Raw genomic sequence first — 23,524 nt, 5'->3', positions numbered from 1 at the left:
GCGACGCTGCACGTAGACGTGCTACGCTGTGACGTCAGAACAAGATGGCTGCTCCCTGAAGACTTTCTTCTTCTGAATGTTTGCCCCTCGCTTGTGTCAGGCTCAGAGTTAAAGACTCGGTCTTTCTCCGACCATGTTCTCCTTCCGAGGCTGTGGTCGCTGGGTCGCGGCTTCACTCACCAAACAGCACCATCCGTCTTCCCGGTTCAGCGGTGACAGCGCGGCGCCCTGGACTCCGCACTTCGACGTGGTAGTCATCGGCGGAGGACATGCGGGGACCGAGGCCGCCGCCGCCGCCGCTCGGTGCGGCTCCCGGACTCTGCTGCTCACGCACCGAGTGGACACCATCGGTGAGTAGCGCGGTGTGGGGCTTGCCTAGGACGCAAGCAGCCAGTGCCTTCCTCCTCCCCCTCCCAGTGCCTGATGTGGGCCGCCTTTTCCCTCCCTTAAGGCTGGTGAGAATCCTGCCGACTGTGGGTTTAGCCTGATTCGTGTTTCTCAGAGCAAGCGGGCCCGGGCCAGAGCTCTAAGACTAGGGGCTATTCTGTGGACCGTGGATTGTGCTGCTGCTGAAAAGTAATTAGTGGGGGGGGGGGGTGCGGGGGGGCTGGGGGTTGGGGAGAGGGGGTGCCTTGAGAAAAGGGTGAACTGTAGGAATACTGGCTGATTCCTTATTTCATTGTTGTCATTTGCCCTTTACTAGCTTGTTGCTTTGGTTAAAGAGTGAATTAGGACTTCCCTGGTGGCGCAGTGGTTAAAAATCCGTCTGCCAACGCAGGGGACACTGTTGGATCCCTGGTCTGGGAAGATCCCACATGCCGCGGAGCAACTAAGCCCGTGCGCCACAACTGCTGAGCCCAAGTGCCACTGAGCCTGCGCTCTGGAGCCCGTGAGCCACAACTACTGAAGCCCCCGCGCCTAGAGCCCGTACTCCGCAGCAAGAGAAGCCACCGCAGTGAGAAGCCCGCGCACCGCAACTGGAGAAAGCCCATGCGCAGCAACCAAGACCCAACGCAGCCAAAAATAAAAATATATAAATAAATAAATTTATTTTTTTTAAAAAGAGTGAATTAACATTATTAGTACTCGTTTATTAAATGACCATTGTGTTTTTCTCGAGATTTTGTGAAGGCCTTTTGAAGGACGAGGGTACTTTTTTATTGCATTCTGTATTCTTACTGAGTGTTTATTCCCCAGTTTTGTGCCTAGGACGACCCGACAGTGCTTTTTTGCACTTACAGGCTGTGGTTGGACGGCCATAATTTAAACAAGACTCCTCTCTAGCATTATCTTAGATACTAGCTAGGACATTATCCTGTAAATTATGCATGCCTATGTCTTTCCTCTTGCATTTTGCTTAAGAGTGAATAGTAACTAAAATGTTAACTGTGCTTTGTGTACTGAAATACTTTTTAAAACAACCATTCAGCTCATAACTGTGGAGAAATATACACTGTTAACAGCGATTCTTTTGGAGCGAGGCTATATGATTACCCGAGTAAAAACCAGGAATAACAATTTAAAAAATCGAATGAACAAAAAAGTATTGAACTAAGATGATCATTAAATAGTATAAGTAATGTAGTTCTGTCAAGCATAAAGGAATTCCCATCAAAACCCATATTCATTAAGTAGTCATTAATATACTATAAAAATACCCGTTGTATTTATACCAATACAATATGACCTAAATTTTCTTTTTAAATAAATAGATTTCAGAGATATTTTAGTAACTCTTATATTAGTAGATGAGCTTGGTAAATGACAATTCTATCTTAAAATCAAAGTCTCATTTTTTTAAGGTAATTTGATGTAGTAGAGTATCAGGTATTTCTGCTTGTCCTCAGAAAGATAGCTTTGGCTTAGAAAGTTGAACTTCCGTAAGAATACAGAATGCAGGAATTGTCGTCTTTCAATTCAGTCATATCATCTGCCAATAATGAAGTCAGAGACAGAAAATCTTTTATTGTATACTAACCTGGAAAATAATGCTTTTCGACAAACTATTTTTTGGCATTCATGACAAAAGAGAAAAGTCTTCTGACACTAAACCAGACACTGGCAAGTAGGAACAGGATTTCCATGATTACTTTAGATCAATAAAGGTTTACCCCTAAACTGAGTTTAGGTCATACTCCCCAAACAAAGCCTCATAGGGAATAGTGTTTACCTAAATAAATAGTGATTCTGTGTCAAAGGAAGGAGGGAAATAATCTACTGCAGCTGTCATCCCTGTTTTTACAGTAGGGACACTGAGGTACAGAATATTAGATAACTTGCCAAGATCACATGGAGCTTGTAAGTGGTATATCTAGGAACTGAGCGAGATCTCTTGCTCACTCCTAACCCATCCTCCTAATCACAGCACTATTCAGCCTCCCTCTGGAGACCGTGAAAACTTTTGGAGGGCTTGTTGCCGGCCACAGCGGATCAGCAGATTGTTGGCATAGCTTTCCCAGTCTGTACCTCCCATAAGGCTTGGGGGATTTAAGGAGAAGGTATAAAATGTGAATTCTACTTTCAGGAAGCTTATGATTTAATTATTTCTGCAAAATAAGCATAAAGAAAACAGATGGCATTTATGGAAGACATACTTGATTATAACTGTGAACCAGTGCAAAGGAACTTCTTAAAATTATGCTTGATTTAGGAAGGTTTCATGAGGTAAGAATTTCAAGGTCACATCGAAAAGGAAAAGGAAAAGGCAACGTAATGAATGTACAAGGGAAAGATTCAAAAGAAACTTCCAGCAATGGTTTGTCTTCCAGGATGCCCTGCATAACTTTTTCTCTTTTTAAAATTTTATTGATTGATTTATTTTTGGCTGCGTTGGGTCTTTGTTGCTGCGCGCGGGCTTTCTCCAGTTGCAGAGAGCGGAGGCTACTTTTCGTTGTGGTGCGCGGGCTTCTCATTGCAGTGGCTTCTGTTGTTGAGGAGCACGGGCTCTAGGCGCGCGGGCTTCAGTAGTCGTGGCTTGGCGGGCTCTAGACCACAGGCTCAGTAGTTGTGGCGCACGGGCTTAGTTGCTCCGCGGCATGTGGGATCTTCCTGGACCAGGGTTCGAACCCATGGCCCCTGCGTTGGCAGGCGTATTCTTAATCACTGTGCCTCCAGGGAAGTCCCGCCCTGAATAACTCTTGCATCCTGTTGGAACTCCAGCATTTTTAGAGTTTGCTTCAAGTTCTTTTATTTTATCAAGCACTCACTATATGCAAGATGCTCATATATTTATTTTGTTTATGTCTGTTCTCTTTAGGTCAGATGTCCTGTAATCCTTCCTTTGGTGGCATTGGAAAGGGGCATTTAATGAGAGAAGTTGATGCCTTGGATGGCCTGTGTTGTCGAATCTGTGACCAGTCTGGTGTACATTACAAAGTATTAAACCGGCGCAAGGGACCAGCTGTTTGGGGTCTGAGAGCTCAAATTGATAGGAAACTTTATAAACAGAACATGCAGGTAAGAACAGGGCATGAAAACAGGAAGACTGTAGTGATTATTTAACTGTTATGTTTCAGCTTGCATTCTGTTTTGACAGAAAGAAATCCTAAATACACCGCTGCTTACTGTTCAGGAGGGAGCTGTAGAAGATCTCATTCTTACAGAACCAGAGCCTGAGCACACTGGGAAATATCGCGTCAGTGGTGTTGTTTTGGGTATGTACTGCTTATAGATGATAATAATAGTATCAAACTCCATGTGAGAAGTTTATTTTGAGCAGAGTATGGAGACGTTTTGCTTATTCTAGGAAATTGTTGTGTTTTCTGTCCATACATGAGGAAAACTGTATAAAAAAATCATACTTCTCCTTTCATTTTGACAATGAAGCTCACATTCTGTACCATCTTATTTTGGGACTCTATAGCTTGCATAATTGTGTATTTTCCTCCTGCTATTTTTTATTTCTGACTTTAAATATTTTTAATTTATATTTTATAGGATTATTATATGTTTTTTTATTTGAGTTTCATATTTTTTAATTAAAATAACACATGCATGTAATTTTTACAAAAATCAAATAGAATTTAAATTTGTATGGAAAAACAATTTATCTCTATTTCCCTCTAAAGACTTAACCACTTAAACACTGATTGGAAGATTTGTGTGTGCACAGTTAATTTTATTGCTTGGGCAACTCTGTAGTCTGGTGATTAGGGATTGAACTGGCCTTTTTGTTGGGAGCTCCCAAACATCTATGTCTCTTAGTCCTCAGGCGAAGAATCGATCCTCTGCCAGGGTACTGGACTGTTGGCGCTTGCTAGCATTCTAGGAACAAAATGGTAGGAGGGGCTGTGCTGAAGAATCTCATCATTTAAAATACAGAGATTAACTTATTTTCCCTATTTTAAAATTAATTTTTTATTATACATTTATTAGTTTTTTTTGAATGGGGAATAAATATAATGGTAAACGGTTTAAAGGAGATGAAAGAAGGTAGAATGAAAAGGTGGACCCTCATCTTGTGCCCCAGGCAGCCAGTTTCCTTCCTCGGGAGCATTACTCGTCTCTGGTGTGGTCTTTCTGTGAGTGTGTTTATATTTCCCCCCAACACACATAGCAGTAGCATATTGCACACACTATTCTGTACTTTTTTTTTTTTTCAACCACTTAATCTATGTTTGGTTTTCTTTGCTTTAGGGAGCTATGTTTCTTTCTTAAAAGTTCATGTTTTTGTTCTGTGATTACCTTAGTAACTATGATTTTGTATAGTATACTTAATCTTCTCTTTCTTCTGTCAATGTTTACTGACTTCCCTATGTTGAACAGTTACTAGTTTTATTTTCATTTCCCTTTCTCTCCCCTGCGTCCTTTCCCCTCCAGATTTGAGGATTATATTGTTTGATTCGTGTAAGGTAGATCTGTCTGCAGGCAAACCTTTATATGCAGATTTCAACTCCTTCTCTCATTTTCAGCCCCCTAGCTTCATTCCTACATTTCTTATATTCAGTCCTCCAGTTTCTGAGCCTTTGCACGGCAAGTGGCTTCACTGTCATCAGTATGTTCTCTTCAGGTTCTTGAGTTAAGGCCTTCTCCCCTCTGCTAAATCAGTTATCACTCTTCCAGCCACTTTTTTAACATTTAATTTTATATTGGAGTATAGTTGATTTACAATATTGTGTTAGTTTTAGGGGTACAGCAAAGTGATTCAGTTATACATATACACATATCCATTCTTTCTCAGATTCTTTTCCCCTGTAGGTTATTACAGAATATTGAGTAGAGTTCCATGTGCTATACAGGAGGTCCTTGTTGATTATCTAGTTTATATGTAGTGTGAATATGTTAATCCCAAACTCCCTCCCCACTGCAACCACTTTCTATCTTCCGAAAATATTTTGAAATTTCTCATCTTTTGACAAGTTCTTTCCCATTACTTGTCCTTGTGGTTTTATATCTTTTTTGCCCCTTTATTTCATGTTCCTGGAGTTTCAAGAGGGAGAAGAAATCATGTGAGGTGGTGTGTCATATTTAACCAGAAGTCTAAAATTAATTAATTTTAAAAATTAACTGAGAACAACAAAGAGTGCGCGGGAGCTCGGCGGGCGCGCGGGCGCCGGGTCCGCCTCGCCGCCGGCCGCCCGGCCTCGCCGCCTCCGCCGCTGCTCGGGGTGGGGGTGGGGGGGCAGCATGTCTCACAGACCGAACTTGACCGCGCACGTGCCCGCCGCCTCCCTCAGCGCCTCTGGGAGCGTGCACCCGCCCTCCACCAGTATGGCGACGTCTTCCCAGTACCGCCAGCTGCTGGGTGAGTACGGGCCGCCAGCTCTAGGCCACGCCCGGGGAACTGGGAAGAGCCAGGTGCCCCAGAGCAAATACGCGGAGCCGCTGGCCGTCATCGAAGAGCTGGGGAAAGAGGTCAGACCCCCGTCCGCGGGCAGCAGGAGCGCGATGCAGAGCCTGGAACGCGGCATCGTCCACGCTGCAGGATCGGTGCGGGAGGGCTTGGCTGAAACGGAACGGAAGGCCGGGCGCTAGCTGCCTCGTGAGCCTGGAGGGCTTTCTGCCTTCTTCCGAGAGGAGAAGTTAAGGCTCATCTCCCCTGTTAGGATGAAACTTTGTTTTCAAAGCGGTAACAGTTTGGTTTCTCCTCCCCCCGCCCCTCCCGTGGTTCACCAGGCTCCGAATCGACAGCCTGTAAGATTGAGGAAAGATTTTGCAGTTGATTGGGAGTTACATTTTAAATAGTGAGGAACTACCCAGGTGTTTGTTGTTGTTTTTTAAAGCATTGATTCAAAAGAGGCACGTAAAAATTACCTGTCTTACAGCAAACTAGTTTGCCTCGAAGATACCAGCGTCTAGCTCTCCTCTTTTGAATACATTTATGTTACCCGCATTGTTCTTTGTTCCTTTTGGTAAGCTGATACAACTTGAAGGGGTTTTTTTGTAGTGCGGACTTGACAGCACACTTAACTAGTAGCTGGTCCCCTCGTTTCCCATACACTATAGATTCTGCTTAATGTAACTTCTTTTCTGCTTAAGCATTTGCATGACTATTAGTGCTTTGAAGTCAATTTTAAAAATGCACAAGTTATAAATACAGAAGAAACTCAAACCAAACATAACAAGGATCCCGAAATTTTTCCTGAGACTGTATGTAGATTTCAGTTCTGCCTTTCCTGGAAGTTGATCCAAACATCTGGAAGAAAATGGAACTGTTTGCATCTTTGTATTTATTACTCGATGTAATAAGGCTTATTTTCATTAACAGCTTGTAAAAAAAAAAAATTACCTGATACTATTCAGTGCTCTCAAGATTTTAGGAACATGTGTATTGGTGATAATACATTATGCTTTCCATCCCAGCTTTCTCGGATTCTTGAGATTGATAACATATAGGCTTCTTACTGATTTAAAATCTTTTTCAAGTTTCTAAAGACAAAATTTTTCTGTAGCTTTACTACAAAATAGTCACATTCCAATTTGATCCATGGTAACCATTAGAACCTGAGTTTTATTTTGTTTCCTATCCTTTAGTGGATGGAAGTACAGTGTATGCGGAGAGTGTGGTTCTAACTACGGGGACGTTTCTGAGAGGCATGATTGTAATTGGATTGGAGATGCATCCAGCGGGACGTTTAGGGGATCAGCCTTCCATAGGGTTGGCTCAGACTCTGGAGAAGTTGGGGTTTGTGGTGGGAAGATTGAAGACTGGGACTCCGCCCCGGATCGCCAAAGAATCCATTAATTTCAGCATTCTAAACAAGCAGACACCAGATAATCCATCCATACCGTTCAGCTTTATCAATGAGACAGTGTGGATCAAGGTGAGATAATTTATGAAAATCTGGCTTTAAACAGAGGATATAGACTAACCCTTTTTTTTCTTTTTTTCTTTTTTGGTAGCAATTCACTTTTCATCACTATTACTTAGTGTGCAAAAAAGAGACCTTTAAAAGGATTAGCTGATTTGGCTACTTGGGTAATTCCCCATAAATTCTTAAATTTCATCACTTTAATAACTTTGCCTATCTAAACTTTTTGAAATAATTTCAGAAAAGTTGTAAGACTGTGAAACTCCTATAAACCATTGAAATTCACCCATTGTTAATATTTTGCCCTCTCTCCATCTATAGAGACATAGATACATGTATATATTTAATGTATAAAACAATAATATGCACATTTATTCATTTATTTTAAATTTATTTATTTATTTTTGGTTCTGTTGGGTCTTTGTTGCTGCGCACGGGCTTTCTCTAGTTGCGGCGAGCGGGGGCTACTCTTCGTTGCAGTTCGCGGGCTTCTCATTGCTGTGGCTTCTCGTTGCAGAGCACGGACTCCAGGCGCGCACGCTCAGTAGTTGTGGCTCACGGGCTTAGTTGCTCCGCGGCATGTGGGATCTTCCCAGACCAGGGCTCGAACCCGTGTCCCCTGCATTGGCAGGTGGATTCTTAACCACTGTGCCACCAGGGGAGCCCCCCACATTTATTTTTATTCTTTTTTCTTTTCATTAAACATTTAAGAGTAAGTTACAGAGATTATGACACTTTACCTCGAAATACTTCAGTCTGCATCTCAACTAAGCACAAAGACATCCTCTTTTATAACCTCAATGCAGTGATGAAATTTGGGGAATTTAACATTGACACAGTGCTGTTATCTAATACAGAATCCATAGATTTTGCTGATTGTCCCAATACTTTTTTTGTCCCAACATTTTTTTTTCCAATCTAGGATCACATATTGCATTTAATTGTCATTTCTCTTTAATCTGGAACAGTTCCTCAAACTTTTTTTTTAATAAATTTATTTATTTATTCATTTATTTTTGGCTGCGTTGGGTCTGCGTTGCTGCACACAGGTTTTCTTTAGTTGTGGCGAGCGGGGGCTACTCTTCGTTGCGGTGCACAGGCTTCACATTGCGGTGGCTTCTCTTGTTGTGGAGCACGGGCTCTAGGCGCGCGGGCTTCCGTAGTTGTGGCTCGCGGGCTCTAGAGTGCAGGCTCAGTAGTTGTGGCGCACGGGCTTAGTTGCTCCACGACATGTGGGATCTTCCCGGACCAGGGCTCGAACCCGTGTCCCCTGCATTGGCAGGCGGATTCTTAACCACTGCGCCACCAGTGAAGTCCCAGTTCCTCAATCTTTAATGGCACTGATACTTTTGAAGATACAGGCTACTTCTACCTATCCTTTGAATTTAAAAAACAAAAAACTGTATATTGTGTGTTTAGAGTTAAGGGCTAATATTTGATGGTCCTAGTTTCTGGTGAGTGTTACCCTGATGAGTGGCTCCAAGTGTTGTTATTTTGAGCAAGTGACTTTTATGTTTTCACTTTGGTAAAATGTAAATCATGGTGATACTTTCCTAGTGTGTATGTTTTTAAACTTTTTGTTTTTTAGTTTTATTTTTTATTTTTGGCCACGCCACACAGCTTGTGGCATCTCAGTTCCCTGACCGGGGATTGAGCCCGTGCCTCCTGCAGTGGCAGCGTGGAGTCCTAACCACTGGACCACTAAGGAATTCCCTGTTCTGACATTCCTGTTTCATTTTCCTCAGTACTTTGTTCTTGCTTAGTTTTAAAGCAACAATCTCACACATCACATTATTTCACTCAGATACACTTTGGTACATGTCTTTAACAAATAAGGACTTTGTAAAAATCGACCACAGTACTATTGTCACACATAGCAGAACATAATTTCTTAACATCATCTGATATTCAGTGCTCAGTTTTCCCTAGTTTTTATAGTTGTTTTTAAATGTTTATTTAAAATGGTTTTCTACAGTTGTTTTATTTGAACCAAGCACCAAATGAGGTCCATACATGACTTTGGAGAATATGTCTTATAATAGTTTCCCTCTTTTTTTTTTTTTTTTTTACATTTATATGTGGAAGAAACCTAGTCATTTCTGAAGTTTCCTACATTCTAGATTTGTCTGATTTCAACCCTTTGATGCCTTAAACATGTTCCTGCATCCTCTATATTTCCTGTAAACTGTTGATCTGGAGGCTTGCATAAATTTAGGTTCATCTTTTGGGTTGTTTTTAACAAGCATACTTCACCATTAATATTTGGCATTATGCATAGATTTAATGTCTATAAAAGTAAGTGCATGTCATGTGCGGCATTTATTTGAATAAGAGGCAAACTAATAGGCAAAACAATGTTGTAACTAGTTCCTGTGTTTTAGCCAGAAGATCAGCTGCCATGTTACTTGACTCACACCAACCCTCAAGTGGATGAGATTGTCCTTGAGAACCTTCACCTTAACTGTCACGTTAAGGAAACTACAAGAGGACCCCGGTAAGGACAAAATATCAGTGCTCAATTACTGTAAGGAACAATGTCAACCCTCTTTTGTTTGTTTCATTAAATTTTTAAATTTCAATGTCCTTTTCTAGATACTGTCCCTCCATTGAATCAAAGGTTTTGCGTTTTCCAAACCGTATACATCAGGTTTGGTTGGAACCTGAAGGAATGGATTCTGACCTCATCTACCCGCAAGGGTTATCTGTGACACTGCCAGCTGAATTACAAGAGAAAATGATCACATGCATCAGAGGCTTGGAGAAAGCTAAAATGATTCAGCCAGGTAAAGAGAATGCCAGCTGCCCTTCAGTCTGAGCTCAGCATTGCTTAGCAGACGGTGAGGAGATCTTAGCCGCAGTCGTGATTGCTTAGAGCCTCAGAACACAGAGCCCAACATCTGTGCATTTAAAATAGTCTTCGTTTTTAAAGAGCATTTAATGATAATCTTTGCATCTCTACCTTGAGGCAAATCCAGCACTGTTTTTATTATTTTTTACCGTTTATTCTTTGGCCAGGCTATGGTGTTCAGTATGATTACTTGGACCCCCGTCAGATCACTCCTTCGCTCGAGACTCATTTGGTGCAGCGGCTCTTCTTTGCTGGACAGATAAATGGCACTACTGGTTATGAGGAAGCTGCAGCTCAAGTAAGAGGTTGTTCAGATGTTCCTGAACAGAAGAGGACTGTTTAACTGGTGTTCCTCCTCTCGATGTCTGTTATGATAGCTATGTAGAGCTTAGATACAACTCATAACTACAACAGAAGACTTATCCTGTTTCAGAGGATACAACAGGATTTTAAAACCACTGTGCCTTTATTACTCTTTTCTGAGCTCCTAGATCCAATAGCATATTTTGATTAGATTTATTATATTGCTTCTGAAATTTAAAAAAAAGAAAATTTAGTTCTTTTAAACTAACTTTATTGAAAATCACCCTATTATTATTCCTTTTTAAGCAGAAAGTTATGTTATTGTTACTTGTAAGTAGGAAAAGGCTAAAAAAGTCTTACGAGTGGATTTTTTTAAAAAAGATTAGCCCACATAGGTTTATCAGGAATATTAGATATTTTTGAAAACAATGAATCATAGCATTCTAAACTGGTACATTACCCATATTCTGTTACTGAATATGGACCACATTTTCTGTCTCTGTTCTGTCCCTGCTGGGCAGGGCCTGCTTTCTCACTCCCCGAGGTAGTATCTGAATAGGATAGCTCTTTGTTCAGTTCATAATGGCCTTTTAAACATTTCAGTCCTCTTGTAGGGTGTGATAGCTGGAATCAATGCAAGCCTTCGGGTCAGACACAAGCCTCCTTTTGTCATTAGCCGAACAGAAGGCTACATAGGAGTCTTGATTGATGACCTCACCACGCTGGGTACCAACGAGCCATACCGCATGTTTACCAGCCGGGCTGAGTTCCGCTTGTCACTGCGTCCTGATAACGCCGACAGCAGGCTCACGTTCCGAGGTAACTCTTCACTGAGCCTTGCAACCAGATTTCCTCTCCTTTAAGACCTCTTTCATTATAGTCTCTCCCTCCCCCTTCTAGGGTACAAGGAAGCTGGTTGTGTGTCCCAACAACGATATGAAAGAGCTACTTGGATGAAGTCTTCTTTAGAAGAAGGCATTTCTGTGCTAAAATCCATTGAGTTTTCAAGTTCTAAATGGAAAAACTTAATCCCAGAGGCTTCTATAAGTAGTGGTAAAAGTCTCCCTCTCAGGTATGCGTTTTTAATGTAGACCTTTCTTACTTTTTACAGAAAAATGAAATCATTTCAGAGAGATATTACCTATAAATTCCCTACCTGCACATTTTAAATGAATGCAGCTATTACATTTGCTTCTTTTCAAAATCCTTTAGATGTAATTTATTTCTTTATTCACTAATGACAATATATATGATTCTAAATTATTTTTATTTTTTATTTAATTTCTCTGTGGCTCCCATTGAGTTCTTCTGGCTTGCCTAAGATTTAGGGGGTACAAACCAAGAAATAGAGTGATCTGCTTTCTTTTTTAGGCAGGGAGCAATTGGAGTGGTCTCATCTTGCCTGTGAGCTATAGCAGGGACACTTTGATTAAGCAGAGTGTTATAAATTCTTTGGACTTACTTGAAGAGTCCCTTGCTACATTTTAGGGTTCTTTTTGTCCTTGTTTTTACCATTCTGGTTATATGGACTCTAAGTCTAAAGGGCATTAATATAGAGCCTTTTTGCTTCAGAGGTATGTTCCTAAAAACCTTGCATAATTCAAAATCTGCATCTTTCACCACTGCTTTTTCCCATTTAAAAAAATGTAAGCTAATCGGGGGTGCGGGGTGCTCAGAAGGCATAAATCTACAATCCCCGTATCTTAGAAGCACACCTGCTGGCTTGATCTTGCAACTGCGTCTCCAGTATGTTTTTCCTTTATAGTTTTCCCTTTATTTCCAACCCCTGTTTTCCTTGTGAGGGATTCTGTGGACTTAAAGGTATACCCATTTTAATGCCACTTTCTATTATCTCTGATCTTTCCAAGTGCTCTCCCCTTAACTAACAGCCAGACATAGCGTGTCTTTGTTTGGCTTTCATGTCATCACAGTGTTTTATCGTTTACAGTTTCTGTTCCCAAATTTTCATTTTCACGGGAATTTCCCAAAGCACTGGCACCACGGTTAGAGGATAGTAAGCAGGTTTCTAGTTATAGTAACAGTAAGTAATAAGTAACCTGCATAGTAGTCACCCAAACCAGGGGATCTCATTCACAGGAAAGACAGCCTGCTTCACAAGTAAGGGTGCTGGATGTATTTGTTTACCCGCTAAGTGGTACCAGGAGATGGTAGTAGTATAAACATAGTTTTATAATTCGCTCAGTTGTCCAGCTATTCGTTTGTTTAAATTTAAGAGGGTTCACATTATTTCAAACTTTACAAAAGAATTTATAACATTATGCTTTGTTTAGATCAAATATTGCACTATTTCAAATTTTATATAAGTAGAATTTGCATTCAATGTGACTAATGTGGATTGAGGTCATAGTGAGAGCATGGGAAGTGATTGTTTTCAACAGTTTAAAATGCGAATTGATGAATAAAGATATGAAAAAGGAGGCTGTCAGTTTTATGTTTTTACCTAACTAATCCCATGAGTAGCCATTTTGTTAAGGTGATTTTTTTTTTTAAAACAGTAATTTGGCCAAATGCTTTCCTTGTTTATTCAGGTGTCTTTCATTTCAGAAGGAAGCTGTGGCAGCAGGGCCTCATGTTGATTTCAGCAGAATATTTTATACTCTAGGGTTCAGCCTCCCTAAAAGAACCCACTTTATCAGTTCCTAGATATGTAAAGCTAAAAAGATAGAAACTTGGGCAAAGGACATGTGTTGCCTCTACGGCACAGGTGGCGGGCTCTGTGCCGGCCCTGAGAAGTTGAACTGGACTTTGAGCTGGCATTTTGACAAAAGAGACCCACAGGTGCATGTGCACACACATCTCCTGTCATGATTACAGGGAAACGCACTGACCTGTCAGGTAGCGCAGAAACTGTCTCTTGTGTTCTGCGGAAGTGTGCTAGCTTGTCCTTCTGTGCCAGACCTCTGCACTCTGAGGCTTAGGCTTCATTCAAAGCTGGTCCTGAAGTTTGGGCCTGCAAACAGCTCCAAGCCTTGTAAACAAATTATTTAAAACCTTTTTAAAAGTTAAATGGTCACAGGCTTTTCTTTGAGGTCACTATCCTGCAAGATTCCACGGTAGCTGTTTTTTTGGTTAGTCATTAGGAGGTGTGTTCCAGCATGTTCTATAATTTCTGAAAGGACAACCCCTTTCCTTTTGGAGTTTAGGGTTATTTGGTTTCATTCTAGCTTATCTGATGAGGCCTCTGAAATTAGTTGACATAATTCGTCTCCTGGAGCACAACAAAGTTGACAGCTCCTTGTGGAGACAGGGTGTCTGGCCTTTCCTAGGCCGTCTGAGGAAGAGATGAGTCAGGCGTCTATAGAGGGTGGTGACGCATGACCCTGGTGATAGGATGAGCGGTAAAGAAGGGGTCTGGGAGGCCTGGAAGAACTTGGGACCCCAAGATGGGCAGAGCTGACTTTCTGTTGCCTTGATAATTAATTGGTTTAATTGGTTTTGGGTGGACAGAGTTGATCAAAAAAGCAATCTATTAAAAGAGGGAAAGATCAAAGTAAATAAAAATAAAATTAAGGCAGTGAATTTAGGGAAACTGTATAGATCAGTGAGGCCTTGTGAGAACCAAACAAAATGAGAAGGAAACTGCGGATATTTTGCAGTCTTGGAGCAAGCAGGAGATCTTCAGCTGGTTCCGAGCACACGTGCAAAAGCATAACGCATTCACAGGACGTGGGCTTAATGTGACTTAGATGTAAATTCTTATGGAGTTCAATCAAACCCTTGTTATCAGAGGATATTCTGTCCTTACCAGAAAGGGAGGACAAGTAGATTATTGCAGTGCTACCAGCAACTTATCCCTCATGATAAAGGAAGGGAGTTGAGGAGAATCACATGCTAATCTTCTTCAGGTCCTGCTGTGTTGCAGTTGCTGCTGCGTTTGCTCACTGTACTTGCAAAGAATTAGAAATATATTGATATTTATTCTGAGATTTGTATTATTTTCAGGGAATCTTGTTCTTAATCTGCTTGATATAATATGGACCCCTGTGTTAATGAAACTTTTATGTATTTGCAGAGCTCTCGATGTTCTGAAGTATGAGGAAGTTGACATAGAGTTGTTGGCCAAGGCTGTCCCAGAGCCCTTGAAGGAGTACACCAAATGTAGAGAGCTAGCCGAAAGGCTGAAAATAGAAGGTAGAAAATACTTTTTTACTTCGGATGTCTGTATGTTCTCCTTCCCTTTCGTGCAAATTGTGAATGGATGGCAGATCCACGAAGAGCTCTCTGTCAAGAGGAGCCATTGTTACCATAGGACCAGCATCATCTTAGGCTCTGACCACTCAGAGTGGGGCTCCCAGATAGCACTGCAGCATGTGGGCGCGTGCTAGGGGTGCGAAATCTCAGGCTCCACCCCAGACCCAGAGTGAGCATCTGCTTTTTAACAAGATCCCTACATGACTTGTGTGTATATTTCATGTTTGGGAAGTGCTACTGTAGAGCTCTCCTTTAAAAAAAAAACATTTTTTTTCTTTTGAACTTTTTTTTTTACATTCCCCCCCCTTTTTCTTTAGACTTTTTTTTTTCCCTCCTCCACCCTGCTGCTAAATTATAAGATCTAATGCAAACATGATCAAGGTGTGTTCCAGACTTGTAAACTTGCCTGTTGTAAGAAAGTAATCTTTATTATTTTTTTAATATTTATTAATTAATTTATTATTTATTTACTTATTTTGGCTGCACCAGGTCTTAGTTGTGGCATGTGGGATCTTTAGTTGCAGCATGTGGATTTCTTTAGTTGCAGCATGCGAACTCTTAAGTTGCGGCATGCATGCGGGATCTAGTTCCCCGACCAGGGATCGAACCCGGGCCCCCTGCATTGGGAGTGCAGTGTCTTACCCACTGGACCACCAGGGAAGTCCCTACATTTTCCCCATTTTAATGTTCTCATAATGAGAAAAATAATGCTATCTTTGGCTTTGACAATATATTGAAATACTCTTCCATTAACAAATACTTACTTTGTATCAGGCAAAGAAATCCAGAGTCTGCCCTTGTACATTATTATAACATTTGGTGTGCTCTCATACTCTTTGTAAATATATTGACCATCAAAGTCACATGTGACTTTTGGAGTTGCACTGCGTTTTTTTAGTTTTTCTTTATTTAAAAAAATTTCAAAGATAAACAGAAATACTGAGAATAACATTAGCTTCTGCATTGTGATAGATTTTTTTTTCCTCCGGTGGAAAATTATGTGGAGAAAAAGGCAGGGGACAGAAGGAGATGGGGGAGAAAGGTAGGAAAAGCAGGATAATGATGGATTGTTCAAACAGGAAAGGACTTTAAGCTCCTTGGGGACCAGCGAAGGTGGTAAGAATGCTGCATTCCTTCTAGCAGTGGTAATTTTCTTTCAGTTCCAGAGAGGTCTGTCACCTTGCTATACTTTGGCTGCATATATAGGATGACCCAAGTGCTACCTATCATTCTTCCAAATGACCAGACCCTAGTCATTTGCTAATGTGTAAGAAATACTGTTAACCTTTTATCTCAACATCTTGACCTTTCTATTGAGTAAAAATTACTTTATTGAACATTTAGGCTGTTCGCATCTGGCTGTTATACTTTAAACTTGGTTTGCAGTTTTGTTTTGTCCAATAAATCATCCAGAATAATTATCTTTAACTTGTTTATAGGAAACCCTGACTTCAGCCATGGAGTAGCTACTGTTTTGCCTTGTTCTTTAAAGACTCTGGCATATATAAAGACTCTAATTTATATCCATGGCTTAAAAGAAACTAAGTTAAAAAGTAACACATATCAGTGGTTTTCAAATCACTGCCTGGATCCTCCACTAGACAAGTTTCTTCAAGAAACTGCGAAGCAGAAATTAGTTTCAGATTCTTTTTTTGTAGTTATCTCTCATGTTTTGCTGTATACATATTTGAAAGATTAAATATATCTTTAACATATACATTCCCTCTGCATTTATATTCTGTGATCCTGTAAAGAGTCTATTCATGAGTCATAAAATTTCATTACAATTTATTGTACTAATTTGTTATATATTGTATTAATCACATGCATTATTTCATTTGATACTTAAAAGTGTCCTATGAAGGACAGCTATTAGCATTATGTCTTAATTTTACAGATAAGTAAGTGGTAACTTGCCCACCATCACAAAATTGGTGAGTGGCAGAACGGGGCTTTGAACCCAGCACGTCTGACTGTAAGGCCTGTGCACCTCACAACTACCCTTTGTTGTCATAACGACCATCCTAAGTCCTCCGGGTCATCCCTTAACATTTCTGGATAAAGCAGCTGAGGCCCAGAAGGATCATGATGTGTCCATAGTTGGAGGGTAGTTTATTGGCAGAGCCAGGCTCAGAGCTGAGATTTTCTGGCTGCCAGTCAAGTGACAGAAGCAGATACTGCCAGAACCTTTAGGGAACACTTGCTTTCTTAAACAGGACAGAATGACCACCTCAATTTAGGTTTTAAAACAGGTTTTGGATTTATTTTTCTAAGAACAGAATGCTTTAATTACAAAATAATTGCTGAATTACCTTCCTAACCTCTGAATAACACCTTAGTTAAATTATTTAAATTACAAAATAATTGCTGAATTATCTTCGTAACTTCTGAATAACACCTTAGTTAAATTATTTAAATTATGTTACCACCTAAGAAGATCTGCTTTTTAAAATTACAGCTTTATATGGACCTAATTCAGAAAACCATCTTCTTGGAGAAACATCTTTTTTTTAAAAATTAATTAATTTTATTTATTTATTTATTTATTTATGGCTGTGTTGGGTCTTCGTTCCTGCGCGCAGGCTTTCTCTAGTTGCGGCGAGCAGGGGCTACTCTTAGTTGTGGTGCGCGGGCTTCTCATTGCAGTGGCTTCTCTTGTTGCAGAGCACGGGCTCTAGGCGCATGGGCTTCAGTAGTTCTGGCTCGCAGGCACTAGAGCGCAAGCTCAGTAGTTGTGGCGCACGGGCTTAGTTGCTCCACAACATGTGGGATCTTCCCGGACCAGGACTCGAACCCGTGTCCCCTGCATTGGCAGGCGGATTCTTAACCACTGCGCCACCAGGGAAGCCCTTGGAGAAACATCTTTAGGACTTAAAATTCAAACCTACAGGCTATTGAAGGAAATGTTCCACCAAAATTTGTACTGAGAAGGAAAGCAATTTCTTTTTTTACTTTTAGTTTTCTAGATTTTTGAAATGAAAAGGACATGGAATAAATTACAATACAGAATGTTGTAGTTAATACGCAAGATACTCCCTCTCTTTATTTCAGCCTCAATGTCCTCATCTGTGAAAGGGAACACCTACCCCACCTGTCTCATGGTACTGAGATCATGTATGCAGAAGCTCTCTGTAAATTGTAAAAAACTATAAAAATGTAAGTTGTTAACGTAATCTGCATATCATAACATAATTAATTTTGTTCACCAGCCACTTATGAGTCAGTATTGTTCCATCAGCAACAAGAAATAAAGGAAGTTCAGCGAGATGAAGCTCTCCAACTGCCGAAAGACCTAGATTATTTGACTCTCAGGGATGTGTCTTTGTCCCGTGAAGTTCGAGAGAAGCTACATTTCAGTCGCCCACAGACGGTAAGAAAACAGGCAGTGGATAGGAGCAGTTCATAAAGAGCCAGAGCTTTAATTTTTAAAACCTGGATTTACAGTGGCCACATAACTAATTTTTATTTCATCATAAAAAGCTTAACCTCTTATTTTCATATTCTCTTTGTATGACAGATGTCAGTATATTTTTATGAGAGATGAAAAAGCTTAGTCTAAATAAGTAACTGGAAGTCAAGAATTGGGTTGATTATAATTATTCTCTAGTCCCAACCTTGTGCTAAACTGTCAATGCAAACTTGTATATATGCATGACTTAAAAGAAACTACTTTAGGTTAAAATAGAATATATATCAGTAGTTTTCAAATCACTACTTGTATCCCCGCCCTAGGGATTCCATAGTGTTGTGTTGGGAGCCACTAGGAGGAAGAAGGGAGCCAAAGAGGTCCCCCACCCCATGCTCCTGCTTTGTGTGTGTGTGTGTGTGTGTGTGTGTGTGTGTGTGTGTGTGTTTTGCATTTGCGTGAGGACATGTGCACCCAGCTGTAAACATCTGGTAAAAACTTCATAGTATATAATATTGGACTTGTAATAACAAATATTTAAAGACTGGTAGGCTATGTTTATTGATTCTGAGACACATTTTCACATCTCTGAAACTGAGTTGTATCTTAAAAATTGATGGTGTATCATAGTTTAATGGGCAGTGGGTTGTGTTTGTTTTGGTTTTGGTTTTGGTAATGGTTCATAAAAGTAAAGGGGCACTTAACAAAACCATAGTCTGCAGAATTTTTTGAAAAAAAAAGATTTTTAAAGGGAGGAGTGATTTCATGGTGTTCATGAACTTAACATGGTGTTCTTGGTAATAGTCATTGTGGAAAGTGGGCAGAGGGGCTTTAAGTTTTATAACTGTGTCCTATTCATATTGGGTTATGTTTTTGTGGATGGTCACGGGCTGCGCTGCTCAACACGATAGCCATCAGCCAAATGCGACCATTGACGTTAATTAAAATTAAATAAAATTAAAAATCCAGCTCTTCAGTCACACTAGCCCCATTTCAAGTGCTCAGTAGCCACAGTAGGCTCTTGGCTACCATGCTGGACAGTGCGTTCTTACTATGCAAATGTGATAGAAAATTTACATTACCACAGAAAATTGAATTGCACAGAACTGGTCTTCGGAGTTCACCTCTCATCCAAAATTCTAAAATACAGAAAGCTCTGGCAGACGTTTGCTACAGACTCATTTGGTGGCAAAACAGACCTGAACTGATATGAGGTCTTTATACCACCTGGAGTGAATAATTCATACATTTCACTGTAAAAATATACCACAGAAATATTACTGAGAAATATTACACAGAAATAGTACTGAGAAATATTACACAGAAATAGTACTGAGATTAATCATAGAGTGTTGCCCAACACAGTCCTAGTGATGTTAGATCAGTTTAATGAAGAGAAAAGGTTAGGTACTCTAACATCTGTTAGTTACATGATCTTGGACAACTCATTTTAATGTCTCTGAGCCTCAGTTTCCCCTGTTTGTAAAATGAAGATACTCATAATAACCACATTTCTTTTATCTACTCTCTGAGTTATTTTGAAGATACATTAAGATAATAGTTTTAAAAATATTTTATAAACTGTAACATACAGATTGTTACCAGGAGGAAAACAGATTTGCTTATAATTGACATAGCTTATTTATGTTTCTCTTGGGGTTTTAATTCCTAGATTGGGGCTGCCAGTCGTATACCTGGAGTGACACCTGCTGCCATCATCAATCTGCTCAGATTTGTGAAGACCACTCAGCAAAGACAGGCAGCTGTGGATAGATTGCCCAAAACTGATCAACGTTTATGTAATACAGACAAACTTGAAGATAGACAGTTATAGCTTGCTATTCATAGAAGACTTTTAATCAATACAAGAGTATAAATAGGAGATAAGATGTATTTCTTTTTTTTTTCAGCTTACTATTAGTAACAAAGTTTATTTACCTAATTAAATCCAATGTAAATCGCTCCTGACAATGTACAAAATTCTTTTCTCAAAGTTCCCTTTTTTCACAAATGTTTTATCACTTTTTATATCCATATAATTTGTCCCTTAGTTTTCCCCATCCAGAAACAAACAGCTCTAGGACAAAATTATTATCATCATTTTTCCTCAACAAAAATATCTCCATTCTTTATACCTTCCTTTGCCGACGACACATATCCTACTTGCTTTATGCACTGAAATGCTTCCCTTATCATTTTTAGTAGCTTTAATTACATATTACAATTGTTAACCCTTAAAAGCCTTAACAAAACCAAGAAACAAGTAATTGAACTGTTATACCAGCATTTACTGACTGGCAAACTTACTTATGAACATATTCCATAAGCTCTAAAAACTTAAATTTTTCTCATAGCATAATTTCTCTTTAATGTGGTACAAGATACATGTTTAATAAACCCAAACATCTTCTGAAGTTCTACTAATTAACCCAAGGCTGAAGTCTCAGGCAAAGTGGGCTTTGTATTTTAAGGACATGATAAGAGTTAACTTCAGGCTTTCTCCTAGGCATATTTTTGTTCTCTCAGGGTCGGAATTCTGAAAACAGTATTTCATCAAGCTAGCTTTCTCTAAGTGCGCTTCCCAACACAAACGGTCCTCAATGTCAGACACACGTCAGAACCAATTGGCAAAATGCCCAAATAGCACTTCGTGCTCAAAAAAGTAGTTTGCCGGCTGCACACCGGTGGACTTAACTCGGTCTTGGAGCTCGTCAGCTCGTTTGGAGGCATCTTTCCGTTCCATCAAGGAAAAGCGTACATTGGCAGCCAGTGCCGAGGAGGGGAGAAACAGGGAGGAGCCCCGAAACAAATGGTTTCGACAGCTGCTAGGAACGTCCCCCCAAATCCCCCTCCTGGGGCCAGCGAGCCACGAGCAGCGGGCTCCTGGCAGCCATCCCAGGACGTCGTCAAGGCGGCGGCTCTGCTCCAAGATGTATTTCTATTTAGCACCTGTTAAAATAACTTTATTAGGTTATTATAGCTTTGTCATTAATTTATGAATAGGAGAGAGATTATAATTGTGCTTTTTTGTGTATCTGAAAAAATAGTTATAAACTTTTTTTTTTTAAACGCACACCGTGAGAGCTGTGAGTTTCGGGGTTTTTTTGTTTGTTTTGTTTTTAATTAATTAATTTATTTATTTATGGCTGTGTTGGGTCTTCGTTTCTGTGCGAGGGCTTTCTCCAGTTGCGGCAAGCGGGGGCCACTCTTCATCGCAGTGCGCGGGCCTCTCACTGTCGCGGCCTCTCTTGTTGCGGAGCACAGGCTCCAGACGCGCAGACTCAGTAATTGTGGCTCATGGACCTAGTTGCTCCGTGGCATGTGGGATCCTCCCAGACCAGGGCTCGAACCCGTGTGCCCTGCATTGGCAGGCAGATTCTCAACCACTGCACCACCAGGGAAGCCCTAGTTATAAACTCTTGATTTATACTCTGTCTTTCAGGTGCTCTAATGCTATTAATATGTTTGGGCAGTGTTCATCAGAGAGAGATATGGTGGAAACAAAACTAAACCTGAAAAAAAAATCTCAGCCTGCAGATTTGCCTACTCACAAGGACTCTGTCAGGACTTCCCTGGCGGTCCAGTGGTTAGGACTCTGCACTTCCACTGCAGGGGGCCTGGGTTGGATCTCTGGTCAGGGAACTAAGATCCCGCAAGCCACGCGGTGCAGCCAATTGAATTAAATTAAATTATTTTAAAAATAAGGACTAAAAAAAAAAAAAAAAAATAAGGACTATACAAAATTATCTCACTTAAAGGAATATTTCAAAACAGCCTACCTCCTGGTGCTGCCAGCCAGAAGCACTACAGGCTATGACACCCTAGGAAAAATCAGCTAAAAATGTAACCTTACTCAGTACAGTTACTTCATAGAAATCCCCCAACAATGATAATAGCCTCCAACAGCAGTCGGCCTTGTGATTTCCAGCACCCACCACAGACCACATTGCCTGGTAGTTTGAAAAGCTGGGCACATACTAAAGTTCATTTCAACAGGAACACAAAAATTAAAAAGAGGAAATGACTAAGAAACATTACACATCTGTCAAATCATTGGTTGAGGGGGGAGGGAGGGAAGATGAAGATAGGGACCTATGCTAAATTAAACCATCACGGCCTTGAATTATGATGAAGTTACCTTATAGCCAAGAGTTTTAATTTTATTACTGATTGTTTTCAAATATTTTGTCAGGGACTTCCCTAACGGTCCAGTTGTTAAGACTTCGCCTTCCAATGCAGGGGGTGTGGGTTTGATGCCTGGTGGGGGAGCTAAGATCCCACATGCCTTGGGGCCAAAAAACATGAAACAGAAGCAATATTGTAACAAGGACTTTTAAAATGGTCCACATCAAAAAAAAAATCTTTAAAATAAATAAATAAAAATAAAAGATTTTGTCATCTTTGAGTTTCAGCCTCGATTGGAATAGCCATGGATTTTCCCCTTCAGAAATTTCAACTAGAAGAAGGCCCTGTTCAGGAGAAGTGGTCAGGGTTCATTCAGAGCTGGCAGAGCTGCTTATGCTGGAAGGCACACAGTGACAATAAACTGTTTCCCAGGCTCCCTCTTCACAATCTTCTGTTGCACTTAACTTCATCCACCTTAATTTTTAGTATCTGTCTTACCTTAACCTCTTATCAACATATAAACCTCTTCAATGCGGGCAACACCAAAGTTACAGACACTCAGGACATAACTTTTTTGAATGAATGAATGAATGAATATTACTAAAGACAAGAGATGGCAAAACTAAAACTCAACTGAATAATTAAATGGGATAAAAAGATTCAATCCCTGGTCGGGGAACTAAGATCCCACATTGCTGCAGGGCAACTAAGCCTGCATGCCACAACTACTGAGCTCACACGCCTCAACAAGAGAGCCTGTGTGCTGCAAGCTACAGAGCCCAAGCACTCTGGAGCCCACGCACCACAACCAGAGAGAGAAAAACACCCACACACCACAACTAGAGAGAAGCCCGCGTGCTGCAACGAAAGATCCTGCGTGCCGCAATGAAAGATCCTGTGTGCTGCAACTAAGACCCTGACGCAGGGCTTCCCTGGTGGCGCAGTGGTTAAGAATCCGCCTGCCAATGCAGGGGACACGGGTTCGAGCCCTGGTCAGGGAAGATCCCACATGCCACGGAGCAACTAAGCCCGTGCGCCACAGCTACTGAGCCTGTGCTCTAGAGCCCGCGAGCCACAACTACTGAGCCCGCGTGCTGCAACTACTGAAGCCCGCGCGCCTAGAGCCCGTGCTCCGCAACAAGAGAAACCACTGCAATGAGAAGCCTGCACACCACAACGAAGAGTAGCCCCTGCTCACCACACCTAGAGAAAGCCCACGTGCAGCAATGAAGACCCAACACAGCCAAAAAATAAATAAATTAAATAAAATATAAAAGACCCGATGCAGCCAAAAAAATAAAGAAAACAAATAAATAAAATAAATACTAAAAAAAAAAGATTTGACACAAACTAAGAACTGCATACTTTTGTGTTTGCCAT

The 23,524-nt window shown here is 40.7% G+C and overlaps 2 protein-coding genes across 2 annotated transcripts; both read left to right on the top strand.

Moving 5' to 3' along the window:
* Positions 1 to 9: 9 nt before the first annotated feature.
* On the top strand, positions 10 to 21,092 carry MTO1 (mitochondrial tRNA translation optimization 1). Its single transcript, XM_007166644.2, has 12 exons — positions 10 to 350; positions 3,257 to 3,456; positions 3,536 to 3,653; positions 6,973 to 7,262; positions 9,632 to 9,744; positions 9,843 to 10,033; positions 10,266 to 10,396; positions 11,016 to 11,220; positions 11,302 to 11,473; positions 14,435 to 14,553; positions 17,823 to 17,983; positions 19,692 to 21,092. The coding sequence occupies exons 1-12, from the start codon at positions 134 to 136 to the stop codon at positions 19,851 to 19,853; spliced, it is 2,079 nt and encodes a 692-aa protein (XP_007166706.2). The 5' UTR covers positions 10 to 133; the 3' UTR covers positions 19,854 to 21,092.
* On the top strand, positions 3,666 to 6,941 carry LOC130704732 (cyclin-dependent kinase 2-associated protein 1-like). Its single transcript, XM_057527713.1, has one exon. The coding sequence runs from the start codon at positions 5,626 to 5,628 to the stop codon at positions 5,971 to 5,973; it is 348 nt and encodes a 115-aa protein (XP_057383696.1). The 5' UTR covers positions 3,666 to 5,625; the 3' UTR covers positions 5,974 to 6,941.
* Positions 21,093 to 23,524: the final 2,432 nt, after the last annotated feature.

This window comes from Balaenoptera acutorostrata, chromosome 14 (genome assembly GCF_949987535.1).
Source record: "Balaenoptera acutorostrata chromosome 14, mBalAcu1.1, whole genome shotgun sequence".
Classification (NCBI taxonomy): domain Eukaryota; kingdom Metazoa; phylum Chordata; class Mammalia; order Artiodactyla; family Balaenopteridae; genus Balaenoptera; species Balaenoptera acutorostrata.
The sequence above is the reverse complement of the archived record's forward strand: the minus strand, read 5'-3'. Positions and strand labels throughout refer to the sequence as shown.